Source organism: Ahaetulla prasina, chromosome 4 (assembly GCF_028640845.1).
Source record: "Ahaetulla prasina isolate Xishuangbanna chromosome 4, ASM2864084v1, whole genome shotgun sequence".
In the NCBI taxonomy this organism is placed as follows: Eukaryota; Metazoa; Chordata; class Lepidosauria; order Squamata; family Colubridae; genus Ahaetulla; species Ahaetulla prasina.
The window spans coordinates 39,411,522-39,435,324 of NC_080542.1; the positions used below are offsets into that span (position 1 = coordinate 39,411,522).

Genomic DNA, 23,803 nt, shown 5'->3' on the forward strand with positions numbered 1-23,803 from the left:
CATATTCCTAACATCTCCATCTGGATTGATTTTGTGCTTACAACATGGTTTTCTTTTTGGAACTAGTGTTATTCATGTTATAGTGACAACTATCTTGCTCATGCCTGCTTGTGAGCTCAAAGAAAGAACTCTTGTATTTCCTCTTCAACAAACTGAGAATGCCAAAAGACTCATTCTTTCAGACTTATAAATAACATGAAGACAACCAAGGTGATTTACAAATTGGAATGAATATCCCATGTTGATACACAGAGTATAAGAACAAACAAAGAAAACACTGTACTTTATTAGTCCATGATCGGTTCTTTTTTTTAAAAAAAATGAGCAAACAACAAAACCGATTTTTATTGGGGCCTTAAAAGGATGTACAAGCTTTGGATTCTCCATAGCTAGAATTCTAAATGAGGTGGTATTAAAGTCGGGGGTTTAAGTAGAGCCCTCTGGTTGCCTGTATCGGTTAGCTTAGTAAAGCTGATTTGTTTCAGATGTTGCTGCCATAGTATCAAGATCTCTTAAAATTGAACCAATTGACCATAGCTCCTGGGAGTTGGAGCTGAGCAATATTGGAAGGGTGACAGATTACCCATTCCTGGTTCAGAGCTTTGGGGAAGTATGTTGTATTAATTGCAAAAAACAACAATTAGCAAATTGTTATTTCTTTGGCTTTATTTTTCACCTCCTTGTTTACTTTGTTCTTTTTCTCTTCAATTCTATCATCTATCTATCTATCTATCTATCTATCTATCTATCTATCTATCTATCTATCTATCTATCTATCTATCTATCACAATTTACAGCAGCTTCTGTTATAATAGCCTCCCAACAACTTAAAAATTTGAACAAAAGCATTTTGGAATTGTATTGAGCACTACTCTGCCTACAATTAAGCATTGGCAGAAGGGTTTACAGCCAGAGATGCAGTAACTCTAGGTCTGTGCAAGGCGCTGTTACCCCATGTTGCTTTTGCTTTTACATGTCTCATAGCAAAGGAACCTTTGTGTGGGTTTCCCCCTGTCCTGGTGCCTCACAGGGGTGTGTCGGCATTCCTGTGGTGCGGAAGCCGGCTTAGCCAGCCAATGACAGAGCCTGGGGTTACAGAGTTACTCTTGACAGGATGCGTGAAGAGACATTCTTGGCTCTCTTCACCCCTCCCACATTGAGGCGTCTTAGTTTATGTCATTTTTTTCCCTGAAAGCAACACTTAAAAGGAAGATTGAGAAAGAGAAGAAATATTAGCTTGGGCATTAGAGATTTCCAGGGGAAGGGAACATTTCTCTTTTTGAAGAAGGGAGATCGAGAATGCGCAACAAAAATACAAGACTAGAAATACAACAGAGAAGACAAAGGTAATGATTTTAAATTCTGAGAATTTCATCCCCATAAGAGTAAACATTGTGCTATTTATATTGGGCCTGACCAGAACTAGGGTGACTTTTTCCTGGCAGACAGAAAGGCAGAATTTGGATTTAAGGAGAAGCTTAGCCACTTCTGAGCAGCATGTAAAATAGACTGCGTATATATTTTAATGGACTTGTTATCCTGCATCAGGATTAAGCAAGAGGAGTTGAGTATTTAATTAACTTTACAGGAGCTGCTGCCAGGCAGAAATAAACAAATACCATATAGCATAGTAACTAGCCTTTTCTCTTCTTTTTCCCCTTCTCTTTTCTGTTTTTTCTTTTCTTTTTTCATTCTTATGGCTCCTTTAAGCCAAGGTCTGGTTTAAACATAACTCCTTTTTTGGAACTTGACAAGTCCCTGGCCTGAAATGTGGTTTCATCTATCAAGGGCAAGTTTCCAGCGTGTAATAGAATGGCTAGGCCAGGAGCAGTTGAGAATTTTTTTGATTCTCAGCATGGTATTCGGACTTTATTATTATTTAACAAAGGTATTTTCATGGTTAGGTGGTAGTTTAGGGAAAAGAGACATGTATGAGGTGGGATAAAAGCCACACCAGTATTCTTTCAAGCCGTCTCTCAGCAAACCTGATCAGACATTTTTCACTATGATGCAACTTACTTTTCTTTGCATAGAAATTTCCTAGTATGACTGCCAACTTGCAGAATGTTAGATGTGAAATGAGTCAGCCTGTTTTTCATTCTGAAGTTCAGAGATTTATACATTTCTTAGTTTTCTTCCTTTCTCTTTAACGAGAGAAATAATCTTATCCTGATACCTAATTGTCATAATTTTTCTCTAATATATATATATATATATATATATAGGTCTTTGGTTGTTCGGGTTTTCTCCCGTGTAAAATTGGAAGTGTCTTGGCGACGTTTCGACGAAGTCTCATTCGTCATCTTCAGGCTTCAACGTGCTTCTGGGATGATCCAACATTGCTCCCAGAAGCACGGCTGAAGCCTGAAGATGACGAATGAGACTCACAAACGTCAAGACACTTCCAATTCTGTGAGAAACCAATAACCAAAGACCTACATACAAGCACCCGAGAAAACCTCAGAAAACATATATATATATTTATATATATATAAAATATATATAAATAGTGTCCATTTCTGTAAGGATTTTAAATACTAGCAACTTCCTGGCAAATCTCCAACATTATTTTCAACTTTCCTAGACTTCAACTATAGGAAATCTGGTGGTTGAGGAAGGAGAGAGGGAGTTATCTTTAATACTTTAAAACAGGTTTGTAGAATGGTATGTTTAAATAAGATGAAAAATAAATATAAGGCTGCAGTGCTATGTTTACTTTAGTGGAGCATGCAGCACTAAACTTAATGGGAATTATTTCTGAGAAAAAATATCTACCAGAATGATACTGCATCACTTTTTTGGGGGAAACCATCAACATTCTCTCCTGATAGATCTCTGATGTTAATAGAAGTTAAGAGGTCAACTTTTAGGAGTATTGGGGCCTTGTTTTGTAGAGTTCTGGGAAAGTCTTCCTTGGTGGCCAACCCTTTTAATATTTCCTATTCCTTGGGTTTATTGTCACCTTGCTTGCCAGAGAACTGACAGGCAAACAATGTATCTTGAGTTGCCTCACACTGTGAGATGGGTGGTGTATCAATTTAATAATAAATTTAAAAAATGTCATAGTTCTTTCTTAGTTCTATAATCACAACGAAGTTTCTTTCCTTCTTGGAAAGCCAGTAAAGAAAAGTATAGATAGTGGAACATCAGCTACTTTTTTTCAAAAATCTTACTAGATGCTTTTCCACCCACAATTGTATCTGTGCTGCTGTTTTGTTGATCTAATTGACATACTTACAAACATGCCAAAAACCAGAAGTTGACAAACTGTTCTAAAATAATTTGAACTAAAAGATCACTCTTTTACTGTCTAAATTGATTGAGCTGCTGTGTAAACATCGGGTGAATTTGTAAGTACGTAGTAAGGAAAATATTTGTGACTATGGCAGTGTGCAGGAGCATCTTATTCTCCAGAAACTGGAGGGTCTCATGGAAGGTGCAGATAATAGGGTCAACTGGAAAGAGGATCAAAAAGCTGAAGAATAGTGATGCTAACAAATGTGAAGATCTAGTGAAAGAGAAAGAAAGATCCTCAGAGATTAAGTTCAGCATATGTGGATGTATGCTCTTCACAGGAGGCACAGACAGGGAATTACAAAAGTTTAAAGTGCTTCCATTTTTAATCTCCAAAAATAAGTCTATGGTTTGCCTTAGTTCCCTAGTATTAGAAGCTAGCTTTGCTAAAGGGACAATTCTTGAATAAAATATGATCACTTAAAGCACCTGTCTTCTAAACACTGTAGTTGTAGTTTTCCTTCATACTGCAATTCCTGGCTCCTTTATTGTTGCTGACTTGGCGTCTGGATTGCTAAGGAAAACATTTCTGACTGCTAGAATTGGCCTTAAAGTATTCCATTGCTGAACTGCAATGTGTAATGCTAGAATACACAGCCATATCTGAAATATGACATCCTGATTAGCAAGCTAGTTAATTGTGGGTTGGATGGAATGGCAAGTGGATGTATAGACATGTATAGCTTGAAAATCTGACTCAAAGAAAGCACAATAATATTTCTTCATCAAATGGAGTTTTTATAAGATTCAGTCCTAGGTATTCTGCTCTTCCATATTTTTCATTAATGATTTGAGTGAAGCGGGGTAAATGGTTATCAAACTGAAAAAATATACAGAATTGGGTAGTAAAGCTAATACACTAGAAGTCAGAATTGCAATTCTGATCTTGTAAGCCGGAAAACAACCTGAAAGTAACTATGAAATTTAAAAGTGTAAAATTGCTCATGTAGGAAATTTGAAAAAAATTGAAATCAAATTGAAAAATACAGCATGGGGCTTAATTAGCCTGTTAATGGTACTTGTGGGGAAAAATGGAATAGTGGTCAGTTGTAAACTTTACATCAATCACCACTATAATAATATAGTTGCAAAGGAGACAAATGCAAATATTAGATTTCATTAACTGAAGAATAATTTTCAAATTATGTTAAGTATTAAGTTAGTTAAGTTAGTTAAGTATTCAATTTGTTTTTGTTTTTGTCTGATTTGTGCATCATGCATTGTATCCAGTTCTGGATATCACATGTTAAAAGGGATTCTGAAAAACTGAACATTTTCAGAAAATATGATCCAGGAACTAGAAACTAAGCTCATGAAGAAACTTATTTAGTCTTCAGAAAGGATTACTTGGGAGGGTAGAATGTGATAGCACTGTTCAGATACTTGAAATGTTACATGGACAAAAATCTCATTTCAGAGTGTTGGTGATTGCCTGATTGGATCTAAAGGTCTCCCAAGTCCAGAATGTCTCTGGGCAATTTACAATGTAAAATAGAGAAAAAAGGAACTTAACAAATCACTGATGGTGCTTCACAATCATCCTACCTGAACTTCTGGGAGAATAACTATGTTTTTAAAGATCTCTAGAATATCACCTTTAAAAACATAATTATTCTCCCAGAATAACTCTAGAATATCACCAAGGGATGCGGTGGCTCAGGGGCTAGGACATTGAGCTTGTTGATCGAAAGGTCAGCAGCTCAGCGATTCGAATCCCTAGTGCTGCCGTGTAACGGGGTGAGTTCCCGTTACTTGTCCCAGCTTCTGCCAATCTAGCAGTTTCGAAAGCACGTAAAAATACAAGTGGAAAAAAATAGGGACCAACTTTGGTGGGAAGGTAACAGTGTTCCGTGTGCCTTTGGCGTTGAGTCATGCCGGCCACATGACCACGGAGACGTCTTCAAACAGTGCTGGCTCTTCGGCTTTGAAATGGAGATGAGCACTGCTCCCTAGAGTCGGCAACGACTAGCACATTTGTGCGAGGGGAACCTTTACCTTTATCTTTAGAATATCACCGGGATTGAAACTATGCAAATTTCGGGGGGGGCTATCATTTAATTTACAATTTAATCTAAGGAAGGCAGATTCAATGAATATTACAAACAATGCATTTATAGTAAGAAATACAAGTGTGAATTGTATTTCAAGTGTGAAATCAATTACCCAGAAAGGTAATTTTCCTTTCATTATATATGTGCAGCTGGGGCTAGACAGTTATCTATCTGGAAGGTTTAACTTGGATTCCTGCTCTGAACAAAAACTTAAACTTGATAACCTAAATAATCCATTCCAAGCCTCATTTTTGTAATTGATAATTCACAGAAATATTATCAATAAAAAGTCATAGAATTTACGTAATCCATGATTTTAAAATATAGTCTCAATATAATTTGTAACTTGTTCACCTGTATACATAAATACTATATTTGACTCAGTAGCTCAGTTTTCTAGATAACCTAATTTTTCCATTGTTCCTTTTTCCAGGCATATTCTCAAGATGCATACTTAAAGGGCAATGAACCATACTCTGGAGGGGCACAGAGCATTCCTGAGCCACCACCTATATGCTATCCTCGTAAAAATTATCCATTTCAGTCAAGACGGGATGTTTCAACAGCTGAAATTTACCAGGGACAACAGGTGGATAATAGGCAGTCCTATCATTCAGGGTCCTCAGGCCCATCTTCTCCTTTGAATAGCACTGCAGTTCACAAAACTCATTTAAGTGCCTGGACTGAATCCAAACAAAATTTCGCTAGCAACCATTCCAGTCCTGCCCATTGTACAGAGGAGGTCCAGTATGGAATGACTCAACGGGCACCTATTCCAAGGCATATCCCAGCTTCTGGTTCTTTCTCCCAGTACCCCAATAGCACTTGTCCAGGTTCTGTAGCCTCTCCCTCACCTTACATTCCTTCCACTTACTCTATGCCCAACCACAGCTGCTATGGACCCCCCAAACATCTTCCTGATCATCACCCACATGGTGGATTGAAGGATGCTCATCGTGAGGGCAGGCCCTCACGGGAATGCATTCGAGCTGGACCCAAATCTATTAGCCGTCTAGAATGCCAACAGGCCTTGTCCAACTGGATCTCAAGTCAAGTACCACGGCGAAGCTCTTCAGAGGAGAGATGCAGTGCTATGCCACCTCGTTACCGAAGTGTATCTCAAGACCATCTGGGAGATGTTTTGTCCTCCCGGGGATGGTCTCATAGTGCTTCCCAAGAAACTTTAATTCAGTCTTCAGCTCATGATAACTGGAGTTACCGCGCAAGATCAGATAACTATCTGGTGAAATATGGGCAATCCATGGAAGCTCTTGAACAGGCTGATTTGGTTTCTCCTAGTTATGGGAGGTGCATATTGCCATCAGACAGGTTTTACCAGCATGGGCAAATTAACCGAGCCCAGCCTAATCATCCAAGTACTTGTATTCCTTCTGCCTCTTCTAGAGATCCTCCCTCTGTACATGTGCAAAAACATCCTTCTCAGCCCAACCTCCAGAGCATTGATGACTCTGGTTATATTGGCTACCGAAGCTACAGCCCTTCATTCCAGCGTCGGACTGGCTTGCTCCATGCTCTTTCTTTCCGCGATGCTACTTTTGGAGATCTTCCAACATTTAATATTTCTCAAAGGCAGTTGAGTCACTCAACACCATCTTACGTTGAGAAGTCTTTGCCTACTGCTGTGCTTTCAAGTGCTCCTTCTACTTGTCCAGACCCTTTCCTGGACAGCAGCCCAGAGATCCTAATGGACCAAAGATCAGCCAAACAGGAGAATGATGTGAAATCCTTTGAGCAGATTTCTTCATCTCAAGCTATAGAACCACCACAATCTGATGCTGAGGAGAGAAAAGATGAAGTGGTTCTTCGACAGAAGCCCCCAACAGGACGTAAAATGCCTCCTCCTGCAAGACAGATGAATTTTGTCTTCCCCAGTGATCTAAAGGAAACAGACATTTGTGATCCACCTGCTCCGGCGCCGGCAGCCAATAAAGAAAACAAGAGGGGTGTGGCCCCTTTGGCTACACCAGAGGATTCACTTGCATTCATCCCATTTATTGGTAGGTTTACAAAACAATACTCTGTTGAAGGAGGGGTGTTGACTAGTATAAATTGATAAAGTGTTAATGCCTGGTGCACTATTTCAAGATTACTTGGAAAAAAGCAGAAGTAGAATCTATTTATCTATCTATCTTTGGACCCAAATAAATTGTCCCTGCCCTTTATTTATGCTATTTCCTTGTCAACTATGCTCTTGAGATTTATTTTTCATAGTCAATGTATATGTACAACTTGAACCTCATATGAATGTTTAAATCAGTTAGAGAGTTAGGGTCTTAGAAATAGATTCTAGTATACTATTTTTCCAGAATAAAATTTTGTTAAGACAATTCCTCTGACAGATTCATAATTTGTTTACAATGAGGTCCAAACATTATTAAATATACCTACTATAAAAATATTGGGGGGTGGGGATGCTATAGCTGTGCAGTGTTTAGGCCCTTCTGAGATTTAGAGTATATTGGTATGATTTACATTTGTGAGAGCTGACCAACTGCATAAAGGCAATATTAATTTGTTAGTAATTTTCAGGAAATTGTCAAGGGGTATTTTATCATATATGGTGGATGTGTGAAAAATTTTGGATGCAAATACATGCACTAATTTAGATTTAGGAATATAACTGGTTCTTAATCCAGGAATTACCTGTAATGTGCAATTGAAACCAGAGACTTTTCTTTTGGGGTTTATGGCTAATTTATGGATAAATAGATGGGAAAAAGGTCATGGAACTTCGCTTTTTGATCAAAGCAATGAGATTATGATGGTAATGGAGCTTGCAGGGATGGCTAAATTCTCAAGAAGGGCATTTTTCTCTTCTAATTTGCCAATTTCAAACTTTAATTGCAGTCCTGCTTTTAGTTGCATAATATGATTGAGATGCTAGTAGTTTATCTGTTTGCAAAACAGAACTTTAATACAAATAGCAGATTTACAGCCCAGTAATTGGTGGATATAAAAGAGCAGGGTTGAAAGAGATACTGGGAAGGCAGTATTCTTTGTCCTTGCACTCATGAACATCACATCCAGGTCATGAGCCATAGAGTCATGGAGATAAATGAAATTGGCCTAACCAGTTGGTATTCCTTCCCTGATTTCTGTTAGGTCAGACTTAACTAAAGACTTAACTAAGATTTAACCTAGCCATTGAGCTAGATTAAACAAGGTTTAAAGATTAAACAAGGAGAGTATAACCAGATTATCTGAGTGGTCATCTAATCAGGTGGGATGTTCCCTGTGGAATGGAATAGGTTTTGATCTTTAATATATTTATGACCAATATATGGTCCTTAATACAGCTTGTACTCTTATACTTGCAAAGAGGAATTAAATATTGGTGGTCAGTAAGGGTTTCTTTGCACGTTGTTATTTTTCCAAACAAATGACTTGTTGGAAAGAAATTATGTAGAAGGGCTCAGGGCTGTCCATCATTACAATAAATCACTGAAGACAAAAAGAAAATTTGGGACAGAGAAATTGGCAGAAGAAAAAATGGGTTAAAAATGGCCTAGATTTAGCAATTTGGAATGTGTCCATTTTAAGTCTTTCTCTTGATTATGTGACTAAGAGCTGTGCATATGCAACCTGCCCTGAGCTTTCCGGTTCACACTCACACACGCAACACATGAGAAAAGGAAAAACATATAAAGGCACAATGTGTAACATGGAAAAAATATTGACAGTTCCTATGTACATTGCCCGAGAAGAGGAATTCAAAAAGCCATTATTGCATGTTTTCCAAATCTTGTTTACATTTTAGGCACATGTCTATAAGTGATTCATGGAGGCAATTTTGAAGTGGTAAAGTGAAATTGAAGAGCTTGCATCCACTTTTCCAAACAGTCAATTAGCACAATAGCTTTCACCCCTAAATAAATACTTTATGTACAGTTTATGTCCTATGAAAGATGATTCACTCCCCTCTATACAGAGAGTAAGAGAAGGGAATCTTATTTTTATAAACAAGAGTGATAGTGAAACTGATATAAGTTGGCTTGATTCAATGAGGAGGCTAGAATTTGGATAACCTGTATATTACTTTCTTCTCTAGCTTGGCCTGTGATCTACCATGCCACAACCATCTCTTTTTCAGGTTCCACATATCCTTGCTTCATCTGTTAGTCACCTTTTCCTATACATCTTCAGCCATGGGCTGTACAATTTAGAAATGATTCCATGTTTTTATGTGACTTTTGAAAAAGGCTCTCTATGATGAGGCATTCTGAATTCTTCTATAGTTCGACTACCTTGGGAAATGGATGACCCCATTCTTGTGTAGGTGCTGAAAGAGCTAGTCTTTCCTACATCTTATTATATAAGATGTAACCTATAGTGAATGGACATGATTAGAAGACTTCAAACAGAGATTTGGAATGAAGTATCATGACTATATTGATGTTTCTCAAATATATATATATTATATTGCAACACACTCTACATGGGGCTGCCCTTGAAGAGCATCCGGAAGCTCCAGTTGGTGCAAAATGCAGTGGCCTGCACAGTTTTGTGCAGACCCTGGTGTGCACATATATCACCCCTCCTGCAGGAGCTGCATTGGCTGCTGATTTGCTTCCGGGTGCAATTCAAGGTGCTGGTTGTCACCTTTAAAGCCCTTCATGGCTTGGGACCAGGTTATGTGAGGGACCATCTCTTACCAGTCACATCTACTCGACCCATTAGAGCAGAGAGGCATGGAATGCTACAGGTCCCATCCACAAGGGAGATATACCTAGTGGGACCCAGAAGAAGGGCCTTCTCCATGGTGGCTCCCTCTCTCTATAATAATAATAATATCAGAGTTGGAAGGGACCTTGGAGGTCTTCTAGTCCAACCCCCTGCCCAGGCAGGAAACTACACCATTTCAGACAAATGGCTATCCAACATTTTCTTAAAAATTTCCAGTGTTGGAGCATTTACAACTTCTGCAGGCAAGTTGTTCCACCGATTAATTGTTCTAACTGTCAGGAAATTTCTCCTTAGTTCTAAGTTGCATCTCTCCTTGATTAGTTTCCACCCATTGCTTCTTCAATGTACCCTCAGGTGCATTGGAGAATAGTTTGACTGCCTCTTCTTTGTGGCCACCCCTGAGATATTGGAACACTGCTATCATGTCTCCCCTAGTCCTTCTTTTCATTAAACTAGGCATACCGAGTTCCTGCAATCATGTTTTAGCCTCCAGTCCCCTAATCATCTTTGTTGCTCTTCTCTGCACTCTTTCTAGAGTCTCAACATCCTTTTTACATTGTGGCGACCAAAACTGAATGCAATATTCCAAGTGTGGCCTTACCAAAGTGGTATTAACACTTCACGTGATCTTGATTCTATCCCTCCGTTTATGCAGCCCAGAACTGTGTTGGCTTTTTTGGCAGCTGCTGCACACTGCTGGCTCATATCTAAATGGTTGTCCACTAGGACTCCAAGATCCCTCTCACAGTTACTACTATTGAGCAAGGTACCACATATACGGTACCTGTGCATTTTGGTTTTTTTGCCTAAATGTAGAACCTTACTTTTTTCACTGTTGAATTTCATTTTGTTAGATAGTGCCCAATGTTCAAATCTGTCAAGATCTTTCTGTATCTTGAGCCTATCTTCTGGAGTGTTGGCTATTCCTGCCAGCTTGGTGTCATCTGCAAATTTGATGAGTTCTGCATCTATCCCCTCGTCCAAGTCATTGATGAAGATGTTGAAGAGTACTGGGCCTAAACTCTCTGGAACATCATTCCCTCAGAGATTTATTATTTATTTATTTATTTATTTATTATTTAAATTTTTATACCGCCCTTCTCCCGAAGGACTCAGGGCGGTTTACAGGCAGATAAAATAAACAATACTATTACAAAATAAATACTATTAAAATACCACTAAAAAACTTATTCAATTTGGCCGCAATTAAAATTAAGCAAATAATAAAACCCGTTAAAAACCGATTAAAAACCCATTTAAAACCCCTTAAAAACCCACGAATTTAAAAACTAATCCAGTCCTGCGCAGATGAATAAATGTGTTTTAAGCTCGCGACGGAAGGTTCGGAGGTCCGGAAGTTGACGAAGTCCTGGGGGGAGTTCGTTCCAGAGGTGGAGCCCCACAGAAGGCCCTTCCCCTGGGTGTCGCCAGACGACACTGTCTCGCTGACGGCACCCTGAGGAGTCCCTCTCTGTGAGAGCGCACGGGTCGGTGAGAGGTATCCGGTAGCAGTAGGCGGTCCCGTAAGTAACCCGGCCCTATGCCATGGAGCATTAGAATGGCCCCCACCTAATTCTCTTTCAGAAGGTGCTGAAGACCTGGTTTTGCCAGCGGGCCTGAGGAACCCAGAGTGGGATGGAGCCTATTAAATGGCTCGTGTGATTGGCTGTTGCTGGGGTGGGAGGTAGGGGTCAGGGATGATTTTTATTACATAAATTTATTTGATTTTTTTTTTGAGTTTTACTGTTTTTTAAATGTGTTTTTTTATATTCTGTAAGCTACCTTGAGTCTCCATAGGCAAAAAAGGCAGCAATATAAATCTAATAAATAAACAAACAAACAAATCAATCAATCAACACCTCAGGTACGGAGTTGCTGTGGAAATCTTACCTCATTCTCTGGAGATTGTTAGAGTCTGGATAGGAGAAAACCATCTAAAGCAGGCGTGTCTAACCTATTGGCTTGCCTGGGCCACACTGAGTGAAGAGAAATTGTCTTGGGATGTAAAATATGCAATATATTAAATGTATATAAATGCATTTGTATATAATTCATCGTTTTATGGTTGTTCTGTTTCAGATGAACCGACAAGCCCCAGCATTGATCTGAAGGCAAAGCACATCCCTGCTTCCTCTGTTGTTTCCAGTGCCATGAATTCTGCCCCGGTGCTCTCTGCTAGCCCTTCTTCACCTACCTTCACCTTTGCCATGAATCGCCATTATTCCCAGGATTGTAGTAAGTACTTAGCCAACATTGCCTTTCTTGAACATGAGCTATTCAAATTTGGATTGCAAACTGGCTTGCAGGAAACTAAAAGATGACAGCAAATAGCTAGCCTTTTTGTATAGCATTGCTGCCATCTATTACATAGCCAGATTTCTTCAGCTCAGTCTGATAGCACTACCTTTAGCTCAGAGTATCAGCTTACTTTGGCTAGCAATAGTGAAAAAAAGCAAAAGAATGGCAAAACTCTCGAAATTATGTTACAAAATTAAGCTACTTCTTAGGGAGATCCAGTCCCTTCTCACCATCTTTCTCTCATTACCTATATGCAATTTTTCACTGTTTGTAGTTACCAGGTTGTTGTAAATTAAAAGCAACATCTGAGAAGCTGGGAACTCAGTCTCAGTTTAATTTTTTTTAAAAAAATATATGTATTTTGTTAGTGAATGCTACAGTAGGTAGGGACTCAGTAAGTAAACTTAGTGCCTTTATTGTTTGTGTGGACCGTTCTGGACCATTACAATAAATTTTATCTATAATTGTTAAGAGTTGCAATTTAAGTCAAATTAGAAAAATACAGGTTTATTATGTAGAAGAATTCTAGAAGAATTTGCATGTGATTTTCTTCTAAGTAATTTGCCTTGTAAAAAGGAAAAAAAAAAGATGACAACATGTTTACAAAAATTCCACTGAAACTGAATCATAAGGAGAGGCAGTTGGATGGGGAAGGAAATTTAGAAAATTACCAGCCTTAAGCTTTAGACTTATAAACTAGTTATTTTTAAATCGGGCCTTATATATCTAAGGTAGTCATTCTTAAATTGTGTGCTATGAGAGCATTACAAGGGGTTGTAAAATGAAATGAAGAGCTACCACAACTCTGAATTATTTAACAATGAATGTGGGTGGGTATATGTGCATTCATTCACATGCGCACATACTTATGGAGATACAAAAGGTAGATCACTTTGACAATAGGTCATATTAACTTTTTTTTATATTTCCAAAGTGTATTCTTAGGGCTATAAATATACAGAGGCTCTTCAAGTTAAATTTGGTTCTTTAATCCCAAAAAGAAATCCCTCACAGTTATCAGAAATTTAAGGAAGAACCATATTCTCTCTCTTCCTAGATGTTTGCCTGCTAACTTTTGACATCATTATGCTGACATGAATACTTAATATATAAATGTAGAATGCATTTATACGTACATTTTTAAATACATATGATTTAGAATCCATATAGGTCAGTTTCTTTACATCCTCTTGTTTATGAGAGCAGGAAGAAGATGTGAGATGTGTACTAAGAACTAACATAAAATTATATATTGTGGCCTAAATGCATTCATTCAGTAATAGATGTATATTAAAGGTTTAGTGGAAGAGGAAGGATTACCAGTGAAAGACTTGGAAATATAGGGAAGAAGGACAAGATATTTGCATCCATTTAACTTCCCTCTGTAAGATATTGAACTACTTGTAGAACAAAAAGCCAAAAATTTGAAGTATTTCAAGTTCTGATAAAAAACTTAGATCAAGAGGTGCAGAAGGAATGGAAATCAATGGATTTCACAGAGTTCTTGCTGATAAAGGGAATAATCATAACGAAACTGAAAAAAGGCAAAATCTGACTCTACATCTTTGATAGATAGACTTACTGAGTGATTTATTTATTATAGTAATTTGTGGGCAGTCTACTTTCAGATTCCAGCTTCTTGATCTTAAATGTTATCTGTAAGGGCACACCTACAGCTTTCTCCATAAGCATGATTACTTTTGGAAAACATTAGAGCACTAAACCTGAGCATAATGTTGCTTTAGACCAATTTCTGGCAACTGCTATTGACAGACACTTTGCTGTGAGATATACAAATGGGAGAGAATTCAATTCACTCTTGCCAAAAAATGATAGGCATTTCCTTGAGGTTCTAAATTAGTGCTTGGTATTTTAAAATATGAATCTCTTTTTTACCTCCAAGCAGGTTAGGCTGAGCCTCACAGTTTTTACAGAGTCATATTTATGAATAATTCTTTCACGGTTACCCCTTCTTGTAACAATTGTACATATATAGCCAAATACTAAGTTGCGTTTTTGACTGAAAATTTTCTTTTAGCCAGGGTAATCTATTATATTGCCTGTGGATTGCCCTGTAGAAGCAAGGGAAATCGACTTAGATAGGGTATATAAGTTAGAGGAGGTTACTGGAAAACTCAGAGGAATGAGAGTTCTTCATGCTCAGAATTATCTGAGGTGACAGGATTTGAACTCAGAAAGGGATTGTTCTTTCTGTATAATGTTCCCATCCACTTTAGTACATTTTCTCTGTGGATCCAGATTCTTGAATGAGATGATCCCTTTTGGCCCTTCTGTGCTGTTTTTATCTTTGTTATTGTGCCAACATTTGTCTTTGTACTTGTCACAGGCAATATCAAAGCCAGCCGTCGATCTTCCTACCTCTTAGCCATAACCACAGAACGCTCCAAGTCATGTGATGATGGTCTGAATACATTTCGGGATGAGGGAAAACTTTTAAGGTGGGTTTAGTACTCTGTAAATATTTTCTGGCATTGGTGAAGAGCAGCTACATAAATTGGAAGGCAGACAAATTCTGCAGAAGGACTTAGAACAGTTTTTTTTTCACCTTAAAGTTTACATAGGCTTTGTATCCTGGCAAATGAGTTTTTAGAGCACTTTTTTAAAAATTGCAAAAACAGAGCTGAAGCTGTGAATATAAGCAGTGTTTTTTTCTGTTAGACATCCCAGACCCTGAGGCATCTACTGTCTGCTTTCAACCTATGTTTTTTGTAGCAAAAATAGTCTTAGGAATTGTGTGACTCCGTAAAGAAAAATGAATAGGTGAAAAATGAACATGTGACAGTATTAAGTTATTTTGATATTGAGTTAGATATTTGGGTTCAGTAAATAGTACTTTTAAAAAACTTGAATCAGTTATTTTAACCAAAAATAACAATTAATTACACGTGTGCGGAGGACTGTTTATGTATATATGATCTATAGGGAATTGTTAATACTGAAAAATTTCTCCAAGACATATGATTGTCTATGGTTTCCACATGCAGATTTGAAATTGATTTGGATAGTATTAATACTACTATCTTACAATATTAGTTATTAGAACTAGTGCCTGTTTCATCAATTGCTGAAGACTAAAACTTCATTCTCCCCCCCAAAATGAGTAATGCCCAGTGAAAGGATCCTATTCAGTGAGCACAGCTAGCTAGTTCTCTTTTTACTTTGTATTGTTTATGCTAACCATACATATGCTGTGTCTGCAGGAGATTGCCAAGTCGTGTACCTAGCCTACGTATGTTAAGAAGTTTCTTTACTGATGGGGTGAGTATTTGTGGTTCTCTCTTTAAATAAGTATGAATGGGTAGATTTGGTTTCCTTTTTTCCCTATAATTTGGAGAAATCTAAATAACGATTTAGAAATTTGCTAACATTACACTCAAAAGCAATCCTTCCAATTACAAAGATCAGGGTTTTTTTCTGGCTAAGGGACACATTTTATTATTCTTGAGACTTCCATAGGCTGCAGATGTTATAACTGGAAAATGCAGAGCCATACTATTGTATTGGGGAGATAATTTACTCTTTAATATTTCTGTGAAACATTAATTGCAGCTTATTATTTTTCCATGCTTTTTAATAGCAAAATAGATTCAAACTGATACTGTATATAAAAGGAATTTGGGTGAACAAATACCATCAAAATTTGATATTGATTTCATTTATTTTATAAACAATGTTATACAACATAAAATGTGCCAGTATGAAAAGGTCATTGGTCCAATCAATTCAATTAAATGGAAAGCTAGGATCCACTGAGTACTCTATTAAACTATCTCAGCTAATTTAGCCCATGATTTATCTAAATCCCATCATCATAGTGAATTTCTTGCCATACAGATTCTAGAAACATATCATGCTCTACTTAAAATAAATTACCAAAGACCTCTATAAAAAAAGTCAATGCTTGGAAAAATTTACAAGATCATTTTTACAGCTTCAGCAATCCACAGTTAGAAACATAGAAGCAATCTGAAGTGCAGAAGACTTGATGAAGTAGTGGCTTTTCTCAAGAATGGTTTTTCTATAAAAATTACTTAAGTGCAGTATAACATTATGCATGAAATCACAAGGTACCCCTGGTAATACCTAGGGATTTTTAAGCCTTTTTCAGTTTCGATGAAGTCAATGTGTTCAATATACCACCACCAGGAAAGCATGGAGATATGAGAAACACGAATGTAGCATGGATAAAAATGGACAAAATACAATTCATGATAGTAGTGTGCTTCATTTAGAAGAAAATTGATACTTGTTCCAGAGTTTGTTAAAGAACACCTGGATCACCCTCCAGACACCTTGATGAATACACCATTGATTGATCAGTAAAACATAACTTCTCAGATGTTATTGTATTTGAGAGAGAAACTAAACACTTAATTCTACAGTAAGAATCATATACCTGTGATCAAAAAATGACAGCGCTATGGCTGTGGGTGCTTCCCTGTCACAGAATGGATGATTTGCCATCACTGAAAGAAACATGTATTTTGCTTTCTGTCAGAAAAATCTACAGGAGAATTTCAGTTTATTTGTCAGCTGAAACTGATGTGCAAGTAGCTCATGCAACAAGGCAATAATCCCAACATATAAGGAAGTCCATAAGAAAATGGATGGAGAAAAACATATTCGTTGTTTTGGAATGATCAAATCAAAATCTGGATGTAAAACTCATCCAAATAATATGGCTGGATCTGGAAGAGAAGTTCATTCTAAAATACCTTCAAGCAATTCACCATTGAGGAATGGGCCAGAAATATGAGAGACTGATTACCTATTATATGAAATGTTTTTATTGTAGCTAAATGTGATCCATCCAGTAGCAATGGAGGTAATTACTTTTCCATACTGGCATGTTGCATGTTGAAAGATACATGGATTCACCATTGAAAAATTATTAATAATGTGATGGAATTGGGTTTTATTGGGCAACACTGGCTTGTGGTCTTCTTGGGAAACAATTCTATGAGATTGAATTAGATTCAATTTGATTACAGCAATTTTGGTTGGTTTAGATTTGAATCAGTGGTCGGAGAATTGCCAGAGCAAATGTCATGTGCTAATAAGACATTGAAGTACAGTATGTCAGAGAGACTCAGTTTCAGTTACTGTATATATCTAACTTCACTACTTTGATAGAGTCACTATTTTCAACCCTGACTTCTAGCACAATCAGTGTATCTTTCCTTCTTTCCACCTTCTCCCAACTAAGCATATTGTTTTTCAAATTATACAACATACTGCTTGGTTAGGAAAGCTATTCCATTCTTCTATTTAACCACAGCAACATCCTTCTTTATATTCAGCCTTTCCTTTCTTAAAGTTCAATATTTCTTTTAATCCACTGATGATATTTATTGAACTGTGTTTTCCTCTCTTCTAACAGTCTTTGGATAGCTTGGGTACCTCTGAAGACACACGTTCAAAGAGGCATTCCACCTCTGATCTTTCGGATGTCACTTTCAGTGATGTGAGGAAAGAGGGCTGGCTCCACTATAAACAGATCCTCACCAAAAAAGGCAAAGTATGTCTGAAATTTCTGTTAGGCTCTCCTTAAGAGAAAAGAATAATGTTAAGTTTGGTAATACAGGGCATCTCTGTTCATGTGCAGGATAGGGTTTGAGGAGAGAAGAATTCACAAATCCATAAAAACTGAACTTGTAATGACCTCAAGAATGAAATGTTTGGGTAATAGTAGAGGTGATAATTCAGTAGAAATACCCAGAACATTGATCGGAACAGATTAAGTTGGTCAAAATAAAATCTTGATCTCAATGAGAATTAAATATTGGTAAAAAAGACAAATTGCAAAAGGGATTTGGAGTTCTTGGCCAAGATTAAGATATTGGGGGCTCTTGAACCAAGGTGGGTTGTTTGGGTCTTTTAAAGGCTGTTAGATTGCAGATTTTGTTACTATTCTGTGACTATTGACTGTGATGACTGGTGTTGATGGAGGCTGGACTTTATTAACACCTGTAGGTACACATATGTTTATCTTCTTTAAAGAAAATATGGTTGAACTGAGGCATAACAGAGAATTATGAAATTACTCCTGAAGAAAGTAAGAATATGCAGGGAAATCAATCAATGAAATTGATTTGTTATTAGGAATTGCCTGCTTCAAGATGTGGCTCTATCATCTGAAATCAAAGGTAGCAAGTAACAGATGTTGCCTGCCAATTGGGGCACTTAATGGATTTTTCTGTGGGAAAGTCTGCTGGGATATGTGTATCTTCTATATAAAAAAATCACTGTATATTCCTATTGTTTATTAATAAACAGATATGAGTCCAGTGCTGTCCTTTGGCTATCAGGGATGATGAATTTATGGGCAAGTGGCACCAATGATTGTTTCTATTTTGGGGCTGCCGTGAATAGGAGGAAGTAAATCAAGTCAGGATATTATAATAAGGGTTTGTTTCATATTCAATGCAAATAGGAATTCCTGATTTGCCTCAGCTTCAAATTCTGTTCACTGTATTTCTTCATATAGTAACGAAGCCCAGTTCAGTACAGCAACCCTGGTTTTTCTTGGAATCTGGGTGTTGTTTCCTTTTCCCCCTCTTTTTCTGCTACTAACAGTGTTTAAATGTTGGGTCTTTCTTTTGCAAGAAGTCTAAGTAAATTTTCCATTATCCCTGCAGGTTCACCTCTAGCTCTCAGCCTTTGCTAAAGCTTTGCCCTTATGTAAGACATCTCATTTTTCTTATTTAATCAGAGCTACAAAGAATCCTATATTCCTTCTCTTCTTGCTTCTGTTCCATCCTCTTTTTTGCCTTAGACTGGGCTCTTATGCTTGCTTCCACCATCTTAGCCTTCTTTTTCTAAAGTGTAAGTGGAAACTTCCATCCTGTAAGTGGAAAATAAGTTCCAATCACTAGGTTACATTATAAATGTAGGGACCGCCTACTGCTACCGAATACCTCTCACCGACCCGTGCGCTCTCACAGAGAGGGACTCCTCAGGGTGCCGTCAGCTAGGCAGTGCCGTCTGGCGACACCCAGGGGAAGGGCCTTCTCTGTGGGGGCTCCCACCCTCTGGAACGAACTCCCCCCAGGACTCTGTCAACTTCCGGACCTCCGAACCTTCCGTCGCGAGCTTAAAACACACTTATTCATCTGCGCAGGACTGGATTAGTTTTTAAATTTATATTGGTTTTAAATGGTTTTTATTATTTATATTGCTTTTTAATTCGGCTTTGTAGAATAAGTTTTTTAACTGTGGTTTTAGTCTGTATTTATATGTCTTTTACTTGCCTGTGAACCGCCCTGAGTCCCTCGGGAGATAGGGCGGTATATAAATGTGATAAATAAATAAATAAATAAATAAATAAATAAATAAATAAAATTAGAATTAGAAAGTATTTCTACCACCTTTACCTATTCCTTTCCCTCTCCCTGCGCTTTGGCTGTAATGGAGGGGATCATCTCACAAACACACTTGTAAGAGGCTCTTTTCCTATAGAGGCTGCCTTTATTAAATGAGAATGTATCAATGTCTGTCTATACCCAGTATCTTCTAAGTCTCTAACAGTGATCCCATTAATATATTTCCCCCCCAGAGATGTTTGTATTACTGCAGATATTTCATTTTTCCTCTGGCCTTTATAGTTTTAACAAATGCCTATTTTTCCCACAGTTGTAACAGCTACAGGTCTCTTTGACTTCCAAATGCTTTCCTTTTGTTTGAACAGGAGCTTAAGGCTTCTTTACTCCCTTTACCTTTAACTTTACAGCTCCTTATAGTTCCTACCTCCTGGAGTAGGATTTCTTTTTCGGTATCTTCCTTTCTAATATCCTGTGACCAGCGGTGAAATACACTTACCTTCACTATCGGTTCGGGAGTGAGTGTGCATGCACAGAGGCTCAAAAATGGAACATAATGACATCCCGGTGGATGGGCGGAGCCTCTCACCGCTGGCGCTACCAGTTCACGCAAGGGCCGGAATAGCTCAGGCTGTTATGAAGCCTGTTATTAAAACACAGCAGCCTGCAATTACTGCAGGTTCAAGCCCGGCCCAAGGTTGACTCAGCCTTCCATCCTTTATAAGGTAGGTAAAATGAGGACCCAGATTGTTGGGGGGGCAATAAGTTGACTTTGTAAAAAAAAAAAATACAAATAGAATGAGCCTTATACACTGTAAGCCGCCCTGAGTCTTCGGAGAAGGGCGGGATATAAATGTAAACAAAAAAAAAAAGATAGATCTAACCGGATTTCACTGCTACTCATGACCTTTTTACTGCCAAGCAGTCAATTCTACTGCCTTTTCTGGGTTGTGCTGTTAGGTTCAAAACCGAACTTTAATAGGGAGTATCTGTAGAAACTATTCTAAAATTACTTCCTCTACCACTTTTTTTTTTTGCTCCTTTCATCTGGCCTCAACCATTTCCTGCCTAAGTCTTCTAACCTCACCCACAATTCATGAATCCCTTCGTGGTTGTCATTTGTCATAGGTTCTAAATTTCTCCCTATAGAGGTAAGAAAATCATGCCTTTATTGAATTATCTCTTTAATGTTACTTCTCTTGCTTGAAAGCTATTATAAGCTCTTTCCTATTAAACATAGGGCTAGTCTCACTCCTAGGCCATTTACCAGAGTTACCAATTACCGGTATTTCAAACCTGGTAAAGTAGGCCTCTATGTCTTCTTCCTCTTGATAATTTAGAGATTTTTATGTCTTTGGGACCACCTCCCCTCTCTGTACATTCTGAAAACCCTAGAGGTGAATGTGCCCCATCTGATGACTTTATCCTTTTAAGCAAGTCCCCCACCTTCTCTTCTTGCTCTCTTTCATTCCTTTCTCATTCTGGTCTGTCCAGTGGTGGGATTCAAATAATTTAGCAACCGGTTCTCTGCCCTAATGGATGGGCGTGGCCAGGGTGTGTGACAGGCAGCACTTCGCCTCCTGCATTCCCCGGAAACAAAAACAGGCCGTGGGGGGGTGCCTTGCCCCTCCCCCGTACCCCATTTTGGGCCTAGGAGCCTCACTGAAACCTCCTGGTAGCGAAAACAGGCCGCGGGGGGGGGGGTGGAACCGCACCCTGTTTTGGGGCTACTAAGCTGCCCTGCACTTACCTTGGAGCCAAAGTGGGGCACGTGGGGACTCTGGGAAGGAGCAAGGAGGGAAGGGGCGAGGCAGCAATTTAACAGTTCACCCGAACCAGCTGAATCCCACCACCGGGCCTGTCTCTCTCCAAAGCAATTGTTATCTTCCATTAATGAAAACTCCTTCTGTTGCTTTAACATCCCTATGATGATATTGGCCCAGGTTTCTGAGCCTTTTCTGACTATTCTGCCTTCTTTGGCTTAACTACAGGCCAAGGGTGGATACTTGGCTCTAATTAAGGTGAGTAGTCTTTTCTAAGGGAGAATCTACCTTGCTACCTTTTCCATATCGGTTTGTGTGGTATACTATAGGTTCTGGTAAAAGGTCTGGTTTCTGCAGTCAGTATGATGGCTGTTTCCTGCAATGTCTGAGCTCTACAACAGTCAACCTGCCTTTGTGTTTGCACCTAATGTTTGCTTTTTCATGGCATGATATGGTTGTATGGTTGTTACACTCTGTTGGACATCGCACCTCTACCACTTAGTCATGAGTTCTTTTAAGTATAAATAATTCCATGAGCTCAAAACACAAAAGATCCAATATAACACAGGTCCCTAGACAACACACACACAAACACACATGCATTCACAAGCTATTACTAACTCCTACTCCACTCTTACCCACTGCTATTACTAGTCCAACGACTGCTACTCTAATTACTACTCCTTATAAATTCTACTATTCCTACTCTTTGTGAATATTGCTAGACAAAATTAGCTTTTTAGCTGCTTTACTTCCACACAGATATAAACATCCCCTTCCATCACAACCATCAGCTATTTCTCAGCACAGCTTTTATAGGCAATGTTTCCCTGCAGGTTGAGGAGAAGGCTTAAAGAGACACGATGAAAACAGCACAAGTGCCAGTCATTTTCTGGCAGCCTATTTTTTTTAGGTTTTATAAATAAAACCTAAATAAATAAACAATTTTATAAATAAGCAGACATGTTAATGTGCTTGGTTTGAATTTCAGATTTAAACCAAGAAGTATAAATCTGTAAAATAAATCTGTTCAATATTACAAGAGAGCTTTAACTTTTGAAGATTCTTAATTGTTCAGTTTATATTGCTATATTTTTAGAAAATAAATTTAATTTTGGCATCATGGTGGAATGCCAATTTTGCACATCAAAGGGTTTAGGTTTGGTTCAGCACGTTTCTAGGTAGGTCTAGTATAAAATTCTGGAGAGCTACAGAAAGGATGGTATGAATTGTTTAATATAAATCCAGATGGAAGGTTGAAAGCAAGAAATGATCATAGGATTAACCTTACGTGGCATTTGGTTTTGAGTTAAGCAAGCTGAGTCAAGCTAGTTGCAATCTTTCTTAATATGGGCACCCTATGTAGAATTGCATACTGGTCATTTTTGGAAGTTGAAATCCACAATCTGCCCAGATTGAGAAACACTAGAATACATTCATCTCCTGAGCTAACATGTTGACAGAATATAAGATGGAATTTCCATCTTAGTTACAGTAAAGGAGGGGAGTAAAGAGCGTAGCTTGGAATCTTTCCATGAGAGGAAGAGACAGAGGCCAGACTCTTGAAACCTGTAATTGCTTGTTCTCAAGAAAATGCAGTTAGTCTGGCAAGATTCTTATAAATAGGGGAATAATAATAAGGAAATTACATTGGCAGATACTTTTTCATGGAGTTGTTCTGATTCCTTGTGCCCAACAAATTTGCATCAATCTCTCACTCTGTTTTTTCTACATCTCTCCTGTGGATCTTTTTCTTCTCCTCACCCTTCTCATGTCTCATTCCTTCTTTCCTCTCCCCTCTGCAGAAAGTTGGCGGAGGCATCCGGCAATGGAAACGGGCCTTTGCTGTCCTGCGTGCACACTCGCTCTACTTATGCAAGGACCGAAGGGAGGCTGTGGCCCTTGCCCCGCCCCCAGGTGAGGAGGAGCAGCCACCAATCAGCATCCGAGCGTGCCTGGTAGACATCTCCTACAGTGACACCAAGAGGAAGCACGTCTTCCGGCTGACGACCGCTGACTTCTGTGAATGTCTCTTTCAGGCCGAGGACCGGGATGACATGCTGGCCTGGATTAAAGCCATCAGGGAGAGTAGCAAAGCCGAGGGCGAGGTGAGAAGTAGTTCTCCTGGTGGCTTTGCCACTGGTTCTCTAAATGTACTTCTTTTAGATGTTCTACCATTGCTTTTTCTTAATTTATCTTCCACCCTTGGGAAGAACCCAATTGCAAATGCTTCGTGTAATTATTAAGTTGTATGGCTAAGGACAGCCGAGGCTTTCCTGCAATATACAAAGATCTCTGGGTATTTTCCAGTGTCGCAACGCTGAATGAAAACATGGCAAGAATTGTGAACATA

At 38.4% G+C, this 23,803-nt stretch overlaps 1 protein-coding gene across 9 annotated transcripts in view; it reads left to right on the forward strand.

Moving 5' to 3' along the window:
- ARHGAP23 (Rho GTPase activating protein 23) overlaps positions 1–23,803 on the forward strand; it is a 223,291-nt gene that overhangs the window by 163,819 nt on the left and 35,669 nt on the right. For 8 of the 9 annotated variants that reach the window (XR_009154779.1, XM_058179571.1, XM_058179570.1 and 5 more), the window contains 6 exons: positions 5,779–7,363; positions 12,129–12,284; positions 14,695–14,806; positions 15,569–15,626; positions 17,749–17,886; positions 23,256–23,558. Coding sequence is in view for 8 of the 9 variants with exons in the window: in XM_058179571.1 (XP_058035554.1) it covers positions 5,779–7,363; positions 12,129–12,284; positions 14,695–14,806; positions 15,569–15,626; positions 17,749–17,886; positions 23,256–23,558 (2,352 nt within the window). In the remaining variant the exon portion in view is untranslated. The remainder of the gene's footprint in view (positions 1–5,778; positions 7,364–12,128; positions 12,285–14,694; positions 14,807–15,568; positions 15,627–17,748; positions 17,887–23,255; positions 23,559–23,803) is intronic. The other variant, XM_058179568.1, reaches the window with a different exon arrangement.